At 42.2% G+C, this 15,960-nt stretch overlaps 1 protein-coding gene across 1 annotated transcript; it reads right to left on the bottom strand.

Moving 5' to 3' along the window:
- Window positions 1-1,084: 1,084 nt before the first annotated feature.
- LOC137434658 (growth hormone secretagogue receptor type 1-like) lies at window positions 1,085-4,638 on the bottom strand. Its single transcript, XM_068127811.2, has 2 exons — window positions 3,797-4,638; window positions 1,085-3,702 (listed from the first exon to the last, which is right to left on the bottom strand). The coding sequence occupies exons 1-2, from the start codon at window positions 4,572-4,574 to the stop codon at window positions 3,443-3,445; spliced, it is 1,038 nt and encodes a 345-aa protein (XP_067983912.1). The 5' UTR covers window positions 4,575-4,638; the 3' UTR covers window positions 1,085-3,442.
- Window positions 4,639-15,960: the final 11,322 nt, after the last annotated feature.

A 15,960-nucleotide genomic window follows, 5' to 3' on the forward strand; every position in this document is an offset into this window, starting at 1 on the left:
TGTCCAAAAATGGCAATTTGGCGGCCATTTTGTTTATGCTAATTATGTCAAAAACTCAAAATTCGGCTTGGGAACCGGGTTAATCGAATTCAGCATACCCTAATTATGTTAAAAAGTGAGGTTCCCAACTTTTACCTAAAAATGCACCTAACATTCACATTTCTCAGAAATCCGTCTAGTCTAAAAATTGTTGTTTGCATATTAGGATAACATCGATTTGTGTGCTGGTCTGAAAGTTTACTTTTTCACACAAGTACCACACTTTTTTGTCAACATTGGGGATAAGTGAACAGGTCTCAACCATAGCATGAACATAGAGTGATTCGTCAGAGGTTTTTCCAGATATAGAACCATTCAAAATTATTTGCCACATCCTGATGGAACAAAGACTGTTATGGTCATGCTTGAGTAATGCTGTTTTTGGCATGAAATTCACCCGTTGGTTTAGCCAATGCTATCAACTTGATGTCCAGACTTGAACGTGCAATGGTTGTGTCATGTCGCATTGGCTCAGATTATTGAGTAAACCCAGAAGCCAGCACCCTCATCGTAATCATCTCTTCTGCCAGGATCGAATCCAGGACCAGGCAACACGAAGGCGAAGCACGCTATCCCCATTTTATCTTGACGAAATGAGACTTCATAAAGTGTTTCACCTGCTTTACCAGGCCTCCACTACACCATTTCCTAGTTTGTTGAGACCACAAATCCTTTTGCTTGTGCATTACATACAGCTTATGTCGAGCAACGAAGTGAACATTCAATTTCACTGTGCAACCTTTATTTGCAGAAAGGATTTCAACAGGTCAATACACAGCAACAAAATTCTACTTGTTTTATGGCTGGAGTAGGTGGTGCGTGCACATCCCTTCATTGCGGAACAGATCCATTGTGCAATAAAGATTCATGCTTTTTGTTGGTGGGAAAAAAAAAGTAAACTAAAATCCCTTTTTTCTAAAAAAAAATTGTTTAAAATTAAAAATTTGACTTTTTATTGCGGAACAGATCCATTGTGCAATAAAGTGAAAATAAATACATATAAAATGTCAACTAAAATTGTTTTTTCTATTTATTTTTTTTGTTTAAGATTAAAAATTCGACTTTTCTGATGTAATTAACATCAAAGAACCCTCCGAAGTACAGGAAGTGAAGTCTAAAATAATTAAATAAAAAAATTCGTGGTATGGGGAGGGGAAGTGCCCCCCCTCCCCCCCGGATGTCCCCTTCCATTAGCACATTTTTAGCGCATGAGCCAGAGATAATCAACAGTTTACACTTTTACATTCATGGGCCCCCTTTTGAAAATCCTGGCGACGGGCCTGGGATTGCACGTTTGTCTTGAATCTAAACACAAAGTTAAAATTACAAATAATTCACATTTACAAGATCACAAATCTGGAATTTGAGGCCAGAGCCTGCCCCTGTTTATTACTTATGTACATTAATGTGGCAGAAACTTTGGCTCTGTCTATCCCTGCTACTCTAGACCCGTCCTTTTCCTTCCCCCAACATTTAGGTATGCAAAGTCTCCTTTCACTAATTTCATTTTTCTCTTTGCTCTTTTAATTCCCTCAATTTATCTCCACCCCCATTATGCTGTCATGAATGGTGGACATATGGTGGATAGAGATATTTTAATATTTAATATTTTAATTAATATCTCTCGGTAGTTGGAAGGCATTTAATGGATCGAAATGTGCACATGTGTCAAAGCTATTATCACAATGTGCACCTCAAGATGGGCTTGACGGACTTTGTTTCAGTGAATTAAAAGACTTCTCTGCAACAAAGTTAATAAATAATGTATTTGAGTGCTCTTTTGCTCTGGGTTCTTGTTAGTCTCACCCCAAAGGGATTGCGAGACTTTTGCAACACGTGTGTGTGTGCGTGCGTCTACGTCTTATATATATTTTCCCTTTAAAAACATTTTTCTCTACAACCGCTTCTCTGATGGATGCAAAACTTAAACATGGAAGTGGCTTCCCGTGGATAATTTGGTAAATATTGAAAACTCTGACATCATAGCTCACATGGTATGGCAGCCATATTGGATTGAAGGGGAAAATTTTTGACATTTTCTTCTCTGAAACCGCTCAATGAAAATAATTGAAACTTGGCATATTTCATTAACTCCCCATGGGGTATATGTGGAGATAACAATTATGTCTTTTGTAAAGTGGTCTTCCAGCCATAATTGGTTGAATCAAAATCCTTTACAACCGGATCGATGTCCGTGAAGAAATAAATTTATAATGTCATCGGTCATGTGGTCTCGTGGCCATATTGGATTGAAAATAAAAACTTTAAAAAGGATTCTTCTCCAGAACTGCGAAACAGATCGATGCGAAACTTCATACATGTGATCTACCAGCCGCGGGGAATATAGTTTGAAATTTTTTTTTCATATTCATCTTCATTGACGTAATATTGCTTTTATTTGCACAAAAGTGTTCGTGAAATATCCCAATAGTCAATATAGCTACGGATAATGGCAATGCATGTGATATAACGGGGGTGCATGGATGATACTTGTATATGGGCCATAATTGTAGTGTGGTCAGTTGATGATATTTTTGCTCAGAATGAGTGCGAGAGCTGAGACTATGTGCTCTATCGAATGCCGCTCTAGTTTTAAATACTAATTTGATCGAAAACTACATTTTCTTTCTTTCTTCTATAATTCTGGGTTGGTTACAACAAAATGGCTCTGCTGCAAACGATTCACCTGCTTTAACATAAAGGTTCTTCAATTGTCCAACGTAACTCAATTATATAGTTACATCATCCTCATTATATAGTTACATCATCCTCATCATTGTTGAGTGCACATGAGGCTCAAATGGTACGAGTCGGTATACCGTAAAATAACGAAAACCTGGTCTAAAAATCACATTCAACATGTATATATATATATTGCACAATTGCGACATTGTCCAAGGGGTAGTTTCGATAAATCTCTCGTTTTTGGTTTTTATTGACTTTGGTTGTTTTTAAGCCATAAGCCTCACCCACGAGCTAATTTGACTGGCTTATGTACCATATTCTGTGTTGTGGAGCGTCAGTACTGCCCAAGCAGCTTCTTGGCCAAGGGTCATGCTTATATTAGCGGTTTGCCATCACTCTCCCAGCAGTAGTTAGGGTAGGAATTTTTAATTTGTTCAGGATGCCGGTGATGGCTCGCCTACTTTTCACATAGGACCGTGCGATCTCTAACGTCCACCGACTAATCCCAGCAGACGGGACGCACACACACTGATGGATTACCCTACCTTTATCGTTGGGTCGAGATTCAAACCCAGGTGAGACGGCTCAGAGGGGAGCGTGCATACCTCTAGGCCATCTTGCCAGCCCTAGGTAAGTCGACTAGCGTTTGGGAGAAAACGGTGTGGGGATGTTCTTCCTGGAGGTTTCCTTATGTTGGAGGGGATTTCGTCCCTTCACTTTAACCCCTGCTCCACATGATCCTGTGTTTAGCTGGCGCACCCAGAAGCAACCGACACGCAGCGGTGCGGTAGTTGCTCGACACGATGTTATACAGCACCGGGTTTATGGCCGCGCTCAGGTAGAAGAACACAATGGCTACAATGTTGAAATACTGACTCAGCTGCTTGAGCCAACGGTCTGCATTCGATGTCAGCAGGAAGAGGTTGCGTCCAACGTGGAAGGGAAGCCAGCAGACCACGAAGGCCACGACCACAACCACTGCACGCGGACCAGAAAGGAAACATTTCCTGTACCAGCAACACTCCCAAATCACCGTCCAATTGAATGCATCAACCGTATTTTTTGCACCTACCGAGTATTTTGACACTTTGGCGGTGGGACCTGTCCCTGTGCGCGGTGACTCTGTCCCCGTGACCTAGTCCCGGAGGTGTTTTCCGCCAGAGTTTTCTCCCAATAAGTCCGTACAGCACGCACATGCAAAGCAAGGGGAGGAAGAAGTACGCGGTGTAGACCCAGCTCATCGTGTTCAGAAGACCCGAAGTCTCGGCGAACTCTGTTTCCCGGCAGATGGCTCTGTCAGGTGCACTGCTGTTGACCAATTCGACTCCAACCAGCACCAGGACCGGCGAAGCGCTCAAGAGCGCCAAGCTCCATATCGCCAGAATGATGGTCTTGACGCGTCTTTTGGTGACCATGACCTTCGCTTTGAGAGGGAAGCATATGGCCACGTAGCGCTCTACACTGAGTGCAGTGATGTGCAGGATGGTGGTGTAAGTGCAGCCCTCGCTTACGTACTGGAAGAGCTTGCACACCAAGTCCCCGAAGACCCACGGGTAGTACTGCCAGATGCGGAACAGGTCGAAAGGCATGCACAGGAAAATGAGGAGGTCCGACAGAGCCATGCTGGAGAGGTAAAGGTTGGTGGTGGTGCGCATGTCCCTGCAGCACCTGGTCACCAAGATGGTCAGCACGTTTCCGGTCACCCCGACCACAAAGAGCAACGCACACGTGGTCGTGATGGACAGCAAGGTCCCCAAGGGGAAGATCGAGTGCGGGAAGGCACCGGAGCCCCAAGTGTTGCCCAGGTTCACCTGTGTCCGGTTGCCGGAGACATTTGCGCCTGGATCCATGGTTTCACAAGCACTTGCCTGTGCATTGTTCGTGACAATTGGCAGAATGGCAAGGACTCATGAAATGCAATGTGAATATCCAGTACAAAAAAGGAGAAAAACGGTCCAATTACTGCTCGTGGATGGTCTTCTTTGTCGGTCTATGGATTTCAAATGCACCGGAGTTTAACTGACTGTCAGCCTCCGTTATTCTTCGTCTTCCTCGTCCATGTTTTCACCTTGATCGGTGCAGGTGCACCCTGCTTGATATCGTTGGCTTTCGAACGAAAAGACCTTTTTGAAAGTCTTGTTCTCGAATCACAGTCAGTACAGTTGTAATGGAACTACAACCTCCAAGGAGCCGCATGCATATATATATTTATGATATGGAGACCCCCGGCCACCATCACCTAAATGGGAAATCGAATGGTCTCTGGATTCAAACCTTCTATTTATGTACCTGCTTTGAGGCTCCGCCCCCAGCCACGCCCCCTCCATCCACCCTTGGCTGTTTGTTACTGGAGTTCGGCCTCGAAGAGCTCCGTTTATTATTTCTCTCTCTCTCGGAAATTTAACCCATTCCGTGAGGGTTACTCGTTGCGATGGAGAGAAGCACAGCGTTGTGTTCACGTTGGCAGTCGAACGATGATGAGGCCGGAGAAACAGATGATGCCGTCGGGGGATAAAACGGACTCGTGAAAAATGAACTATGGCGACCTGATGAGCAAAGGTACGTTTCATAACATTGCATCGATCTGATGTATTTTTTTTCAGCGACATTATTTTCCCAGTCCGTGACTTTAAAATGGCAGTGAGTCATAAGTGATGGGAACGAGGTTTGTAGAGGTTTAGGAGTAAGGTAAGAGTACTTGTGCAGGTGTTTCATTGTGGGAGGGACGGTGGTGGTTCTATGAAGTCTGTGGCTGCTGGTTGCATCAATGTCTGGGGGGACACCTGTGCCACCGATGCAGTTTGTGGCCAAGGGCAAGGATACGATGGGTGGTACAACATTGCCTTCCCAGTGGTGGTCAGGTCAGGAATTAGTCATTTTGTTCAGGGTGCCGGCGATAACTTACCTATGCATGTGTTTTTTTGGATGACAGTTTTTTTTTGTTTAGCTCGGTCGGGATTCAAACCCAGACATTTCTTGACGTGCTCATGCCCCAAATCTCAGGTCAATGGGATTGCCTGTTCCTGAGGTCCAGGTCATGAAAATTTAATTTCCTGTGTCTAACTGATCTGTTCTTATATTCCCAACAGTGATGCCTGGGACTGCACGCGCATCGTCCTCCCTGTCCAATAAGGGGGCTTGTGTGTCAGATTACTTTGGGGCTGGCGGGATGGCCTACAGGTACGCATCTAAGCTGTCTAGCCTGGGTTTAAATCCCGGCCCAGCTATAAACTACCATCTTGGTGTTGCACAGACATGGTGTGTGGACGTTAAATTGGCATCCCGTCTGCCGGAATGAGTTGGTAGACGTTAAAGATCCCACTGGGTCCTTTGCGAAGAGTAGGCGAGCTGTAACTGCTAATGCGAGCCGAAAGGACACCCAACTTTAACACGAGCCACCAATGACTGGAGCTGGGAGACGGGTCCTCCGGACTTACACGGCCAGGTCTCTGTAGGTTGGCCAGCCCTCCTTCGGCCTTCAGGCTTCCAGTGTATCGCTGGCCTTGTGATGTTGATTCTCCAAATGCAGTAAATGCCCAATCCATCTCCACTTCCTTATTTTCATTTCCTCCCATGATGTTTTTCTTTCCAGTCCTTCTTTCTACCTCCTTCTTGCTCACTCTATCTGGCCAGAAGATCCACAACCTTCTTGTGGCAGCTATAAATACAGGATTCTAGTTTCTGTGCAACAAATTTGGTGACTTTCCCTGCTTTAAAGTCAAATAGTAGAATAGATTTTACTTTGATGACAAAAATTTGAAACTTTGTTCTAGTGTTGTATTTCTTTATTTCCAAATATCTCTCTTCATCATAAGTGCTATTTTTACCTTCTCTATTGCTTGTGGAATATTGAGTTTTCTCTGCCCCCACCACCCTCTTTCCTGTGACAGGGACCATTGACTTGAGATACGTAAACATGTTGACATCTCCTAGGCCGAGTCATTGCACATGATAACGTTGTTATTTGGTGCATGTAGTCTCATCCTCTCTGTTTTCTTGGTGTTGGTTTTCAGTCCTACATGCTGGACGTACTTTGGGAGCCTATTTACTTCTCCTCATTTATTAGCTCCTCCAGATAGTCACATTGAGCCCAGTCTATTCCATATCTGCCATGTTATGTAGTCTTCCTCAATTCCCAGTTCAATACAAGTAGAAACAGTGGTGGAGGCCATGCATCTCTGTCTCACTCCTGTTGTGAATCCAAATGCTGGTGACTCCTTTCCATTACAGATCATCTTCCGAATGGGCTCATCTATTATTAAAATGAGAAGTGTGTGTGTGTGTGTGTGTGTGTGTGTGTGTGTGTGTGTGTGTGTGTGTGTGTGTGTGTGTGTGTGTGTGTGTGTGTGTGTGTGTGTGTGTTAGTGTGTGTTAGTGTGTGTTAAACTCTCCCTGAAAAAGAAAACCTGGAAAAATTCTGGAAATAAGTTTTTTAAGATCGTAAAGAACATAACAAGGAAGCAGAATGGATCCCACACTTGGAAAAGAGGAAGCGACATCTCGAGGAAATGCCCCGAGTGATTATTGATGAAGAGAAAATTCGAAGACAACTTTTAAAATGGCAAACTTCAAAAGCCTAGGCCCAGATGGAATTCCAAATTTCTGGCTAAAATAACTTTATGCTCTTTTCAATCACTATGCCAGGACGTTTTACGAACTGATCCAAGAGGAAAAGGCAATAGATTAGTGGCTCATAGAAGGGAACACCTTCCTCGTCCCAAAATCTGAGGAAACCCATCTTCCCCACAAATACCGGCCGATAACATGCCTACCAACCACATACAAGCTGCTGACAAGAATCATCACAGAAATGATGTACCATCATCCAACACAGCAAGGAGATGTAGAGGCAGAACAAAAGGGATGCAAGAGAGGTTGTTATGGAACAATTGACCTGTACTATGAATGTACTACTACTGAACAAGGCCATACTTGAAAATTGCAAAATGCAAATAACTAAATTGTCCATCGCCTGGAAAGACTATAAGAAAGCTTTTGACAGTGTCCCACTTTCATGGATGATAAAATGCATAAAAATATACAGAATCGATCCCCTAATAATCAAACTGATTGAGAAAGCATTGGAGGTCTTTAATACCACATTGATATTACAGAACTCAGAAGGAAATATCAAAATACCAGATGTGAAGATGCAGTGTGGAATCTTCCAGGGAGACAGTCTTTCCCCCATTCTTTTTTGGAGGGAGCGGCCTAATGAAACTCAGCCAGGTGCACAGACCGACGAGTGTAGGACTATCTGAGTATGTGAAATGCTCAACAAACTGAGTGTGAATACATGTGCGAATAGAAGGTGCCGCACAGGAAAATGAAACGGCAACAAATACAGCCCCAACAATTGCAAAAAAGACTAAAGAAATATATAAAAAGAAATATCAAGAAATATACAACAACAACTGGGAGAATGACAAAAGAGCAAGAAAATACAAAACAAGTACAGATACATTCAAAGTACACCGCTCCCATGCCAAATAATTAAATATCATCCTGCGCGGCATTGCCGGGGCGCCTCTGGTGCCCGGCAATACCGCTGTGCAGCTCATAGAGACTGTATTGGGTGAGAGAGGTGTACAATAATTGATTGGTTAATTGCATAATTAAAATCAATAAATGATCATAAAATATTTTCTTAATCAATTGGCTAATAGCATACCTAAAGCACAAGTGCTTCATCCGAAGCTGTAACTTTTTTAAAATTAATTAAATAAGTCATTAATCAAAAAAAAATTTAAATTCATTAATCAATAAATAATTAATCTATTAATTGATTAATCAATAAATCAAAAATACCCTTTACTGCCAAATCATTTGGTCATTGACAAGTCCAAATATCAGCTTCCTTGCTCAAAAGGTGCCTGAGATATTTCCCAGATAAGAAAGAAAATAAATAAATGACTAATAATGAAAATAAATAAATAATCATATAAAATAATAATTAATCAATTGGCTAATATAATACATAAAGCACCACCATTTCATTCGAATCTGTAACTTTAATTAAAAAATTAATGAATTAAGTCATTAATTGAATAATTAAATAAGTAATCGATAAATTGATTAATCAATAAATCAAAAATATCCTTTACAGCCACATCACTTGGTCACTGTCTTGTCCAAATATCAGCTTCCTAGCTCAAATGGTGCCTGATATATTGCCCAGATGAGAAAGAAAATAAATAAATGATTTATAATGAAAATAAATAATAATCATAAAAAATTAAATAATTAATCAATATTGGTTAATAGAACACATAAACCACCACCATTTCATCCGAATCTGTAACTTTTTAAAAAATAATTAATTTAGTCATTAATTGAATAATTAAATAATTGATCGATTAATTGATTAATCAATAAATCTAAAATACCCTTTACAGCCAAAACACTTGGCCATTGTCATGTCCATATATCAGCTTCCTAACTCAAAAGGTGCCTGAGATAATGCCCAGAAGAGAAATAAAATAAATTAATAATTAATAATGAAAATAAATAAATAATAATCATAAAAAATTAAATAATTGATCAATTGGCTAATAGAACACATAAACCACCACCATTTCATCCGAATCTGTAACTAAAAAATATATTAATTAATTAAGTCATCAATCGAATAATTAAATAATTGATCGATTAATTGATTAATCAATAAATCAAAAATAGCCTTTACAGCCAAATCACTTGGACATTGGCATGTCCAAATATCAGCTTCCTAGCTCATAAGGTGCCTGAGATATTGTCCAGAAGAGAAAGGAAATGTATAAGCACTTAATTAATCGATAATAATTAAGTAACTCACCAATTAATTGATTAATCAAAAAAAGAAAATATACAGTTTTTGAAAAAGTACTTGCTCACTATTGTGCCCAAATTTCAGCTTCCGGGCTCAAAGGATGGCTGAGATATGGCCCAGACAAACAACAAAACAAACAACCAGGGTGAAAACAGTACTCCCTTTCAGCGTGCGTCATTGCCGAGCCCCCTTTGGTGCCCGGCAATCACGATATGCAGCGTCTGGGGATGGCATAGGAAAGGAGCGGTGTACAATAAGTGCTTAATAAATCAATAATAATTAAGTAACTAATCAATTAATTGAAATTTACAGTCAAATAACATTGATAGCCTCACTTTTGTCCTTTGGAATCCTCTGGTGAAGTTTGACAAAGATACAGTCACGTGAAAAAGTAAGTACACCCCATGTAAAGTTTTGACTTTTTCAACATACTTCAACATACAGCTATTTGATCTTCATTTCAACAATAATGATAGAAAAAGGTGATATAATACAACAAATATCATGAAACATTTACATTTTGTAGTCCATTGTATAATTTAAATAAACATAAATGCAAATTTCACTTGTGGAAAAAGTAAGTACACCCCATGAAACGTTTTTTAAATCTTTTTAACATATGTGGACATATCAATATTTGATCTTCATTTAAACAGTATCTATAGATAAAGGTGATCTAATTGAACAAAAAACAATGAAAAGTTGACTTTGGAATAATTTATTCAACAAAAAATTGTTGCACAGCATGCACAATTGCATGCACAGCTCGTTTCAAATCCCCCCACAACATCTCGATGGGATTTAGATCCGGGCTTTGACTTGGCCATTCCAGAATCCTCCATTTCTTTCTTTTCAGCCATTCCTTGGTGGATTTACTGGTATGTTTAGGGTCATTGTCATGTTGCAAGGTCCACCTTCGGTTGAGCTTCAACTTTCCGACAGATGGCCTCACATTATCCTCAAGCACCCTCTGGTACAATGAAGAATTCATAGTGGATTCTATGATGGTGAGCTGCTCAGGCCCTGATGCAGCAAAGCTGCCCCAAACCATAATATATCCACCACCATGCTTTACAGTTGGTATCAGGTTCTTGTGGTCAAATGCTGTATTTGGTTTTCGCCAAACATGTCTTCTCGTACTGTGGCCAAATAGCTTTACCTTTGACTCATCGGTCCAGAGCACATTGTTCCAGAAGTGCTGGTCTTTGCCTAGGTGTTCATTGGCAAACTTTAGTCTTGCCCTGATGTTCTTTCTGGACAGCAAAGGTTTCCTCCTGGCACACCTCCCATGTAGATCAAATTTGTGCAGCCTCTTTCTAATGGTATACTCGTGCACTTTGATATCAACAGTGGCAAGAGCTACCTGTAGGTCCCGTGATGACGTTCTGGGGTTCTTAGAGACTTCTTTCAGCATCTTGCGGTCTGCTCTCGGGCTGAACTTGCTGGGGCGGCCTGGCCTGAACAAGTTGGCAGTTGTTTGGAATCTTCTCCACTTGTAGATGATCTTCCGGACAGTCGAATGATCGATTTCAAATTGTTTGGAGATCTTTTTAAATCCCTTCCCAGACTCGTAGGCATCTATAACCTTCTTTCTGAAGGCGTCAGAGAGCTCTTTTGATCTAGGCATGGTGACGCTGCACACTTCAACAACAAAGAGCAAACCAAACGAAATGTCTGAGGTTTAAATAAGACAGGTTCCTCCAAGATCCTCTCGAACGATGTTCTAATCATTTGCACCTGAGCTGGTGCACCTGATTCTAATTTTAGGTATTTGAAGTAGTGATAAATGTAGGGGTGTACTTACTTTTTCCACATGTGAAATTTGCATTTATGTTTATTTAAATTATACAATGGACTACAAAATGTAAATGTTTCATGATGTTTGTTATATTATATCACCTTTATCTGTCAATATTGTTGAAATGAAGATCAAATAGCTGTTTGTTGAAATATGTTGAAAAAGTCAAAACTTTACATGAGGTGTACTTACTTTTTCACATGAGTGTAGATGGAAGCGTTCGCGAGTTATTGCACTCACAGACAAAGGAACAAACGAGACAGACCGACGTATGACGACAATTTTGAATTTTCGTCATAACATACAGGGATGAAAAATTAACCTCCATCCACCTTTTGGTGGTGGAGGTAATTAATTACTGGGTATCTATTTATTATGTATGCAGATCTGGTGACTTTTTGCCACTCCTTCCACACCCTTCGTGTTTCTAAAGTTAACATAAACTGCCATGAAGAATATGAGATTGGCCTCTCCATCTTCTTCTTGGAGGCAGATGTTTATGTGCTTCCAAAGTTGATATTCTGTTCAATATGGATACACAATCTTGACACTGGAGGACTCTGGGATGATAGTGCATCAGGCTGGGGTCTCTCCTGTTGGATATCTATCTTCTATCTATTTTATAAAAAGGAGCCGTGTCTGTTTGTCTGTTTGTTCCTTGCAAAATAGAAGATTTTTCAAGTATATTGGTTGGTCTTGCGCGTTATTACTTGGCAAAAAAAAATAAAAAATTTTTTTGCAAATATGTTTCACTCCAGTTTGTGTGTTTGTTTGTGTTTTTGTCTGTCTGCTCACTTATACTTGCCTACAGGTCACAGTTTTTAACCGATCTTCATGAAACTTCACCAAATGGTAGAGTTTGTGGTCCGACAAAATTCTATATATTGCGGATCCCGGTTCTGTCGATGTACTAAGGGAGGGGGGGGGGGGTGGGGTGAAGTCCCCGGTTCCCCTCAGACACCGGGTCCACAGGCCGCCGGCCGTGACTAAACTCGCGGTCGACGGGTTGCGAAGCAACTTCAATTGCCAATCTCCCAACCACGGGTGAAGGGTTATCGGTCACGATCCGAATACTTCCGAGACCGCGTGACCGGAAAGACCAGGAATTAAACCCTCACGCGATTCCACACCTTATTCCTATCAAGTGAGCCGAGCGGTCACGTGGTGTGAATCGCGGTTTTATACTGCGTGGTCTATGGACCTAATTGAGTAGTCAAATTCTGTTTGAACGATGCTGGGCCAATGGATGAAAGGACGTACACGAGCAGGTTGAAAGGAGACAAAATGTACACATCTTTTATTTACAATGACACAGAAAAAAGGACGAGAAGCAGACTTAACAATTCTTACCTATCCGAATCCCAACAGAGGCGCCTTGCTCACTCACTCAGGGAATGAATCACACCGGTTAACTTGTACCGGGAGACGTGCTGACGCTGACTTGGGTCCGCCAGCTCCCGTGACCAGCGCACGGGCCAATCAGGATGCGCAGCTTGAAGGAAGGTTTGAAGGATGAACCGCCGCTTCAAAGTCAACATGGACAACACTCCAGCTCGAGTAACGATTCAGCATGGAGGACGACCCAGCTTGGATGAAGAACCAGCACGGGGAACGAAGGAGGAGCGCAACACGGACGAACCAACACGTAGGACAGCCAGCTTGAAGGACGAACGACGAGAGAGAGCCCGGAGTGCGATGGGCACGGGTTTTTATCGGGTCGAAACCCCTTCTAGAATGTTCCATGGCCTCCCATTGGCCGAGGTTGGTGACGTGCTGTCGTTCAGCCCGACCTCCTTCAAGACGGTTCCACAACCTACCATTGGTCGCTTGCTGGTGACGTGTCCACGACCTATCATTGGTCGCCTGCTGGTTACGTGTCCACGACCTGTCATTGGCCGCTTGTTGGTCACATGGACTGTTATTTTAGCCACGCCTCCCTGCACATGAACCAACGTCTTTTTTTTTTTCTTCTTTTTTTTTGTATACAGAGTCGAGGCTCGTGAAAGAGCTAACATTTATCAAACAAACAAATCAAACAAACAAGCAAACAAAGTATATAAAAAGGGGAGCGGTCGACAAGATGGGGAGAGAAGGGGAGGAAGCACACAAACACAACATTTGAGAGCAGGGACATCGGGAGATGTTTTTGGAGGGAGAGGGCCTGGGGGGAGGCAGGATAGGTATAAAACGCAAGGACACCAAGGACTTCCAGGAAAGAAGTCAAAAGTCACTTCAAAAAAGTGGATTTGGGGTGAAATTAGCAGGGGTAGAAAAGATCAAGGTTTTGGATTGGGGAAGATAAGAGATGGTGGTGAACAGCCGTTTTAAAGACCTGGAGGGAGGAGTGGGATTGAAGAGAGTGAGGGAGTTTGTTCCAGAGGCGGGAGAAAAGAGGGATGAAGGAGTGAAGGTGAGCAGAGAGTCTTGATTTTGGCAGTTTAACCATAAGAGGGTTGCAGGCAGATCTTGTGCGACCTGCAGGAATATTTGGGGGACAGAGCCCAGAGAGAGCTGGGGGAGCAAGGCCGGAGAGGAGTCGGTAGAAGACGGAAAGACCACCAACCTGCCTGCGGTGATTAAATGAAAGGCCCTCGGAGATAGCGTCATCGCGGGGAGATTCCAATGATTCTGTACGCTTTGGTTTCAACAGCGTGAAGACGAGCTAGGTGTGAGGCAGGAGCACCAGCCCAGAGGGGAGAGCAGTACTCCATTGAGCTGCGGATGAAAGCCTTGTATGTGGTGAGGAGCTCAGGTGTGCCAAGGAAGGACTTCGCACGACGGAGGATGCCCAGTCGGCGACTGGCTTTGGAGGCCAGCTTGGAAATGTGGTTTTCCCAGGAAAGATCATGGCAGATAGTGAGACCCAAAAGCTTGAGTGACAGAACTTCTTGGAGAGGATTATTCAGAAAGTAGATGGGAGGGTTGTCCAGTCGGTCTTTTCGGAGAGACATCGTAAGAGTGTGAGATTTGTCAGGATTGAAAGACATGTTCCACTTGTTTGCCCAGTCTGTGATTTTGTCCAGGTCTGCAGAGAGTGAGGAGGCTGCAGACTGCCGATCTGAGGGATGAGGAATGGAGCGGCAGAGAGTGGAGTCATCAGCAAAGAGATGGAGAGGATTTTCAAGAGAGTCAGAGAGATCATTGATGAAGACCAGAAAAAGCACAGGGCCCAGAACACTGCCTTGGGGAACTCCAGCCTGAACAGGAAGAGGAGATGAGAGAAACCCATTCAGGGCCACACGTTGACGACGACTAGAGAGGAAGTCCGCCAGCCATGCGTGGAGATTTCCATGGATACCAAAGGAGGAGAGTTTGGTGAGCAGAGCGGGGTGCCAGACCGTATCGAAGGCACGTGATATGTCGAGGGAGACAGCTCTAATTTCCTGTTTGGCATTGAGGACCTCCATCCATTGTTGAGACAGCAGAAGCAGCATGTCCAGAGTAGAGTGACCTGGTCTGAAACCAAATTGATGATCAGAGATCAAGCCATTGGAGAAGAGGAAAGATTTCATATCCGAAGCAATGATGGATTCCATGACTTTGCTGATAATTGGGAGAAGGCTGATTGGTCTGTAGTTGCTAGGATCTGTTTTTGCAGATCAGTCTTCATTTAACCATACGATGGTTTGAAATCCTACCTATCTCAACACATATCTGCTTTAATTACTACACAATGGGAAGGGAGCTCATCTTTACATTTAATAAGAAATAACTGGCTACTGCAGGCTACATGTTGTTGTGTAATTAACTAGAGGGGGTCTCTTTATTGCAAAACTGTTACAATATTTTTGAGGTCAAAAGGTCAACATAGACCACGTCATAGTTGAACCGCTGTTTTTCAAATTTCTAAAATCCTCCATTTTCATCCGATTGCCTTGAAATTGGAATAGGATTTACATATCGGCGAACTGAATTCAACCACCAACTGTTTGAGATCAGCATGGTCAACATAGGCCAAAGGTCAACCACCTTTTTCAAATTTCTAAAATCCTCAATTTTCATCAGATTGACTTGAAATTTGAATAGGATTTACATATCAGCTAACTGAATTCAACCACCAACTATTTTTGAGATCAACATAGGTCATAAGGTCAACATAGGTCAAAGTTCAACCACTTCTTTCAAATTTTTAAAATCCTCAATTTTCATCTGATTGACTTGAAATCTGAAAAGGATTTTCATATCAGGTTAGTGAAACCAACCACCAACTATTTTTGAGGTCAACATCGGCCAAAAGGTAAACATAGGCCAAATGTCCAAAATTGTCAATTTTCATCCGATTAACTTAAACTTTGAAGACGATTTGCATATCAGGTCACTGACTTCAACCACTAATTATTCTTAAGGTCAAAAGGATGCTCCACTGAGTGCCCTTCTACTTTGTTCTGTTTTGCCAAGTGTCGCTCTATGAGTGATTTTTCATTCTGTCTGTCTATCTGTCTGCCTGTGTCTGCGTTATTCTGTTTGTTTGTCTGTATGTCAGTCGCCTCCAGGTCACAATTTTCAACCGATCTTCACGAAACTTCACCAAGTTGTAGAGGTCGTCACAATGGGGAAACCAACAATTTTTGAGGTCAAAAGGTCAACCCAAGGTCAAACTCTTATAATCATCAATTTTCATCTGAAAATC

This window comes from Myxine glutinosa, chromosome 9, assembly GCF_964187855.1.
Source record: "Myxine glutinosa chromosome 9, kmMyxGlut1.1, whole genome shotgun sequence".
In the NCBI taxonomy this organism is placed as follows: Eukaryota; Metazoa; Chordata; class Myxini; order Myxiniformes; family Myxinidae; genus Myxine; species Myxine glutinosa.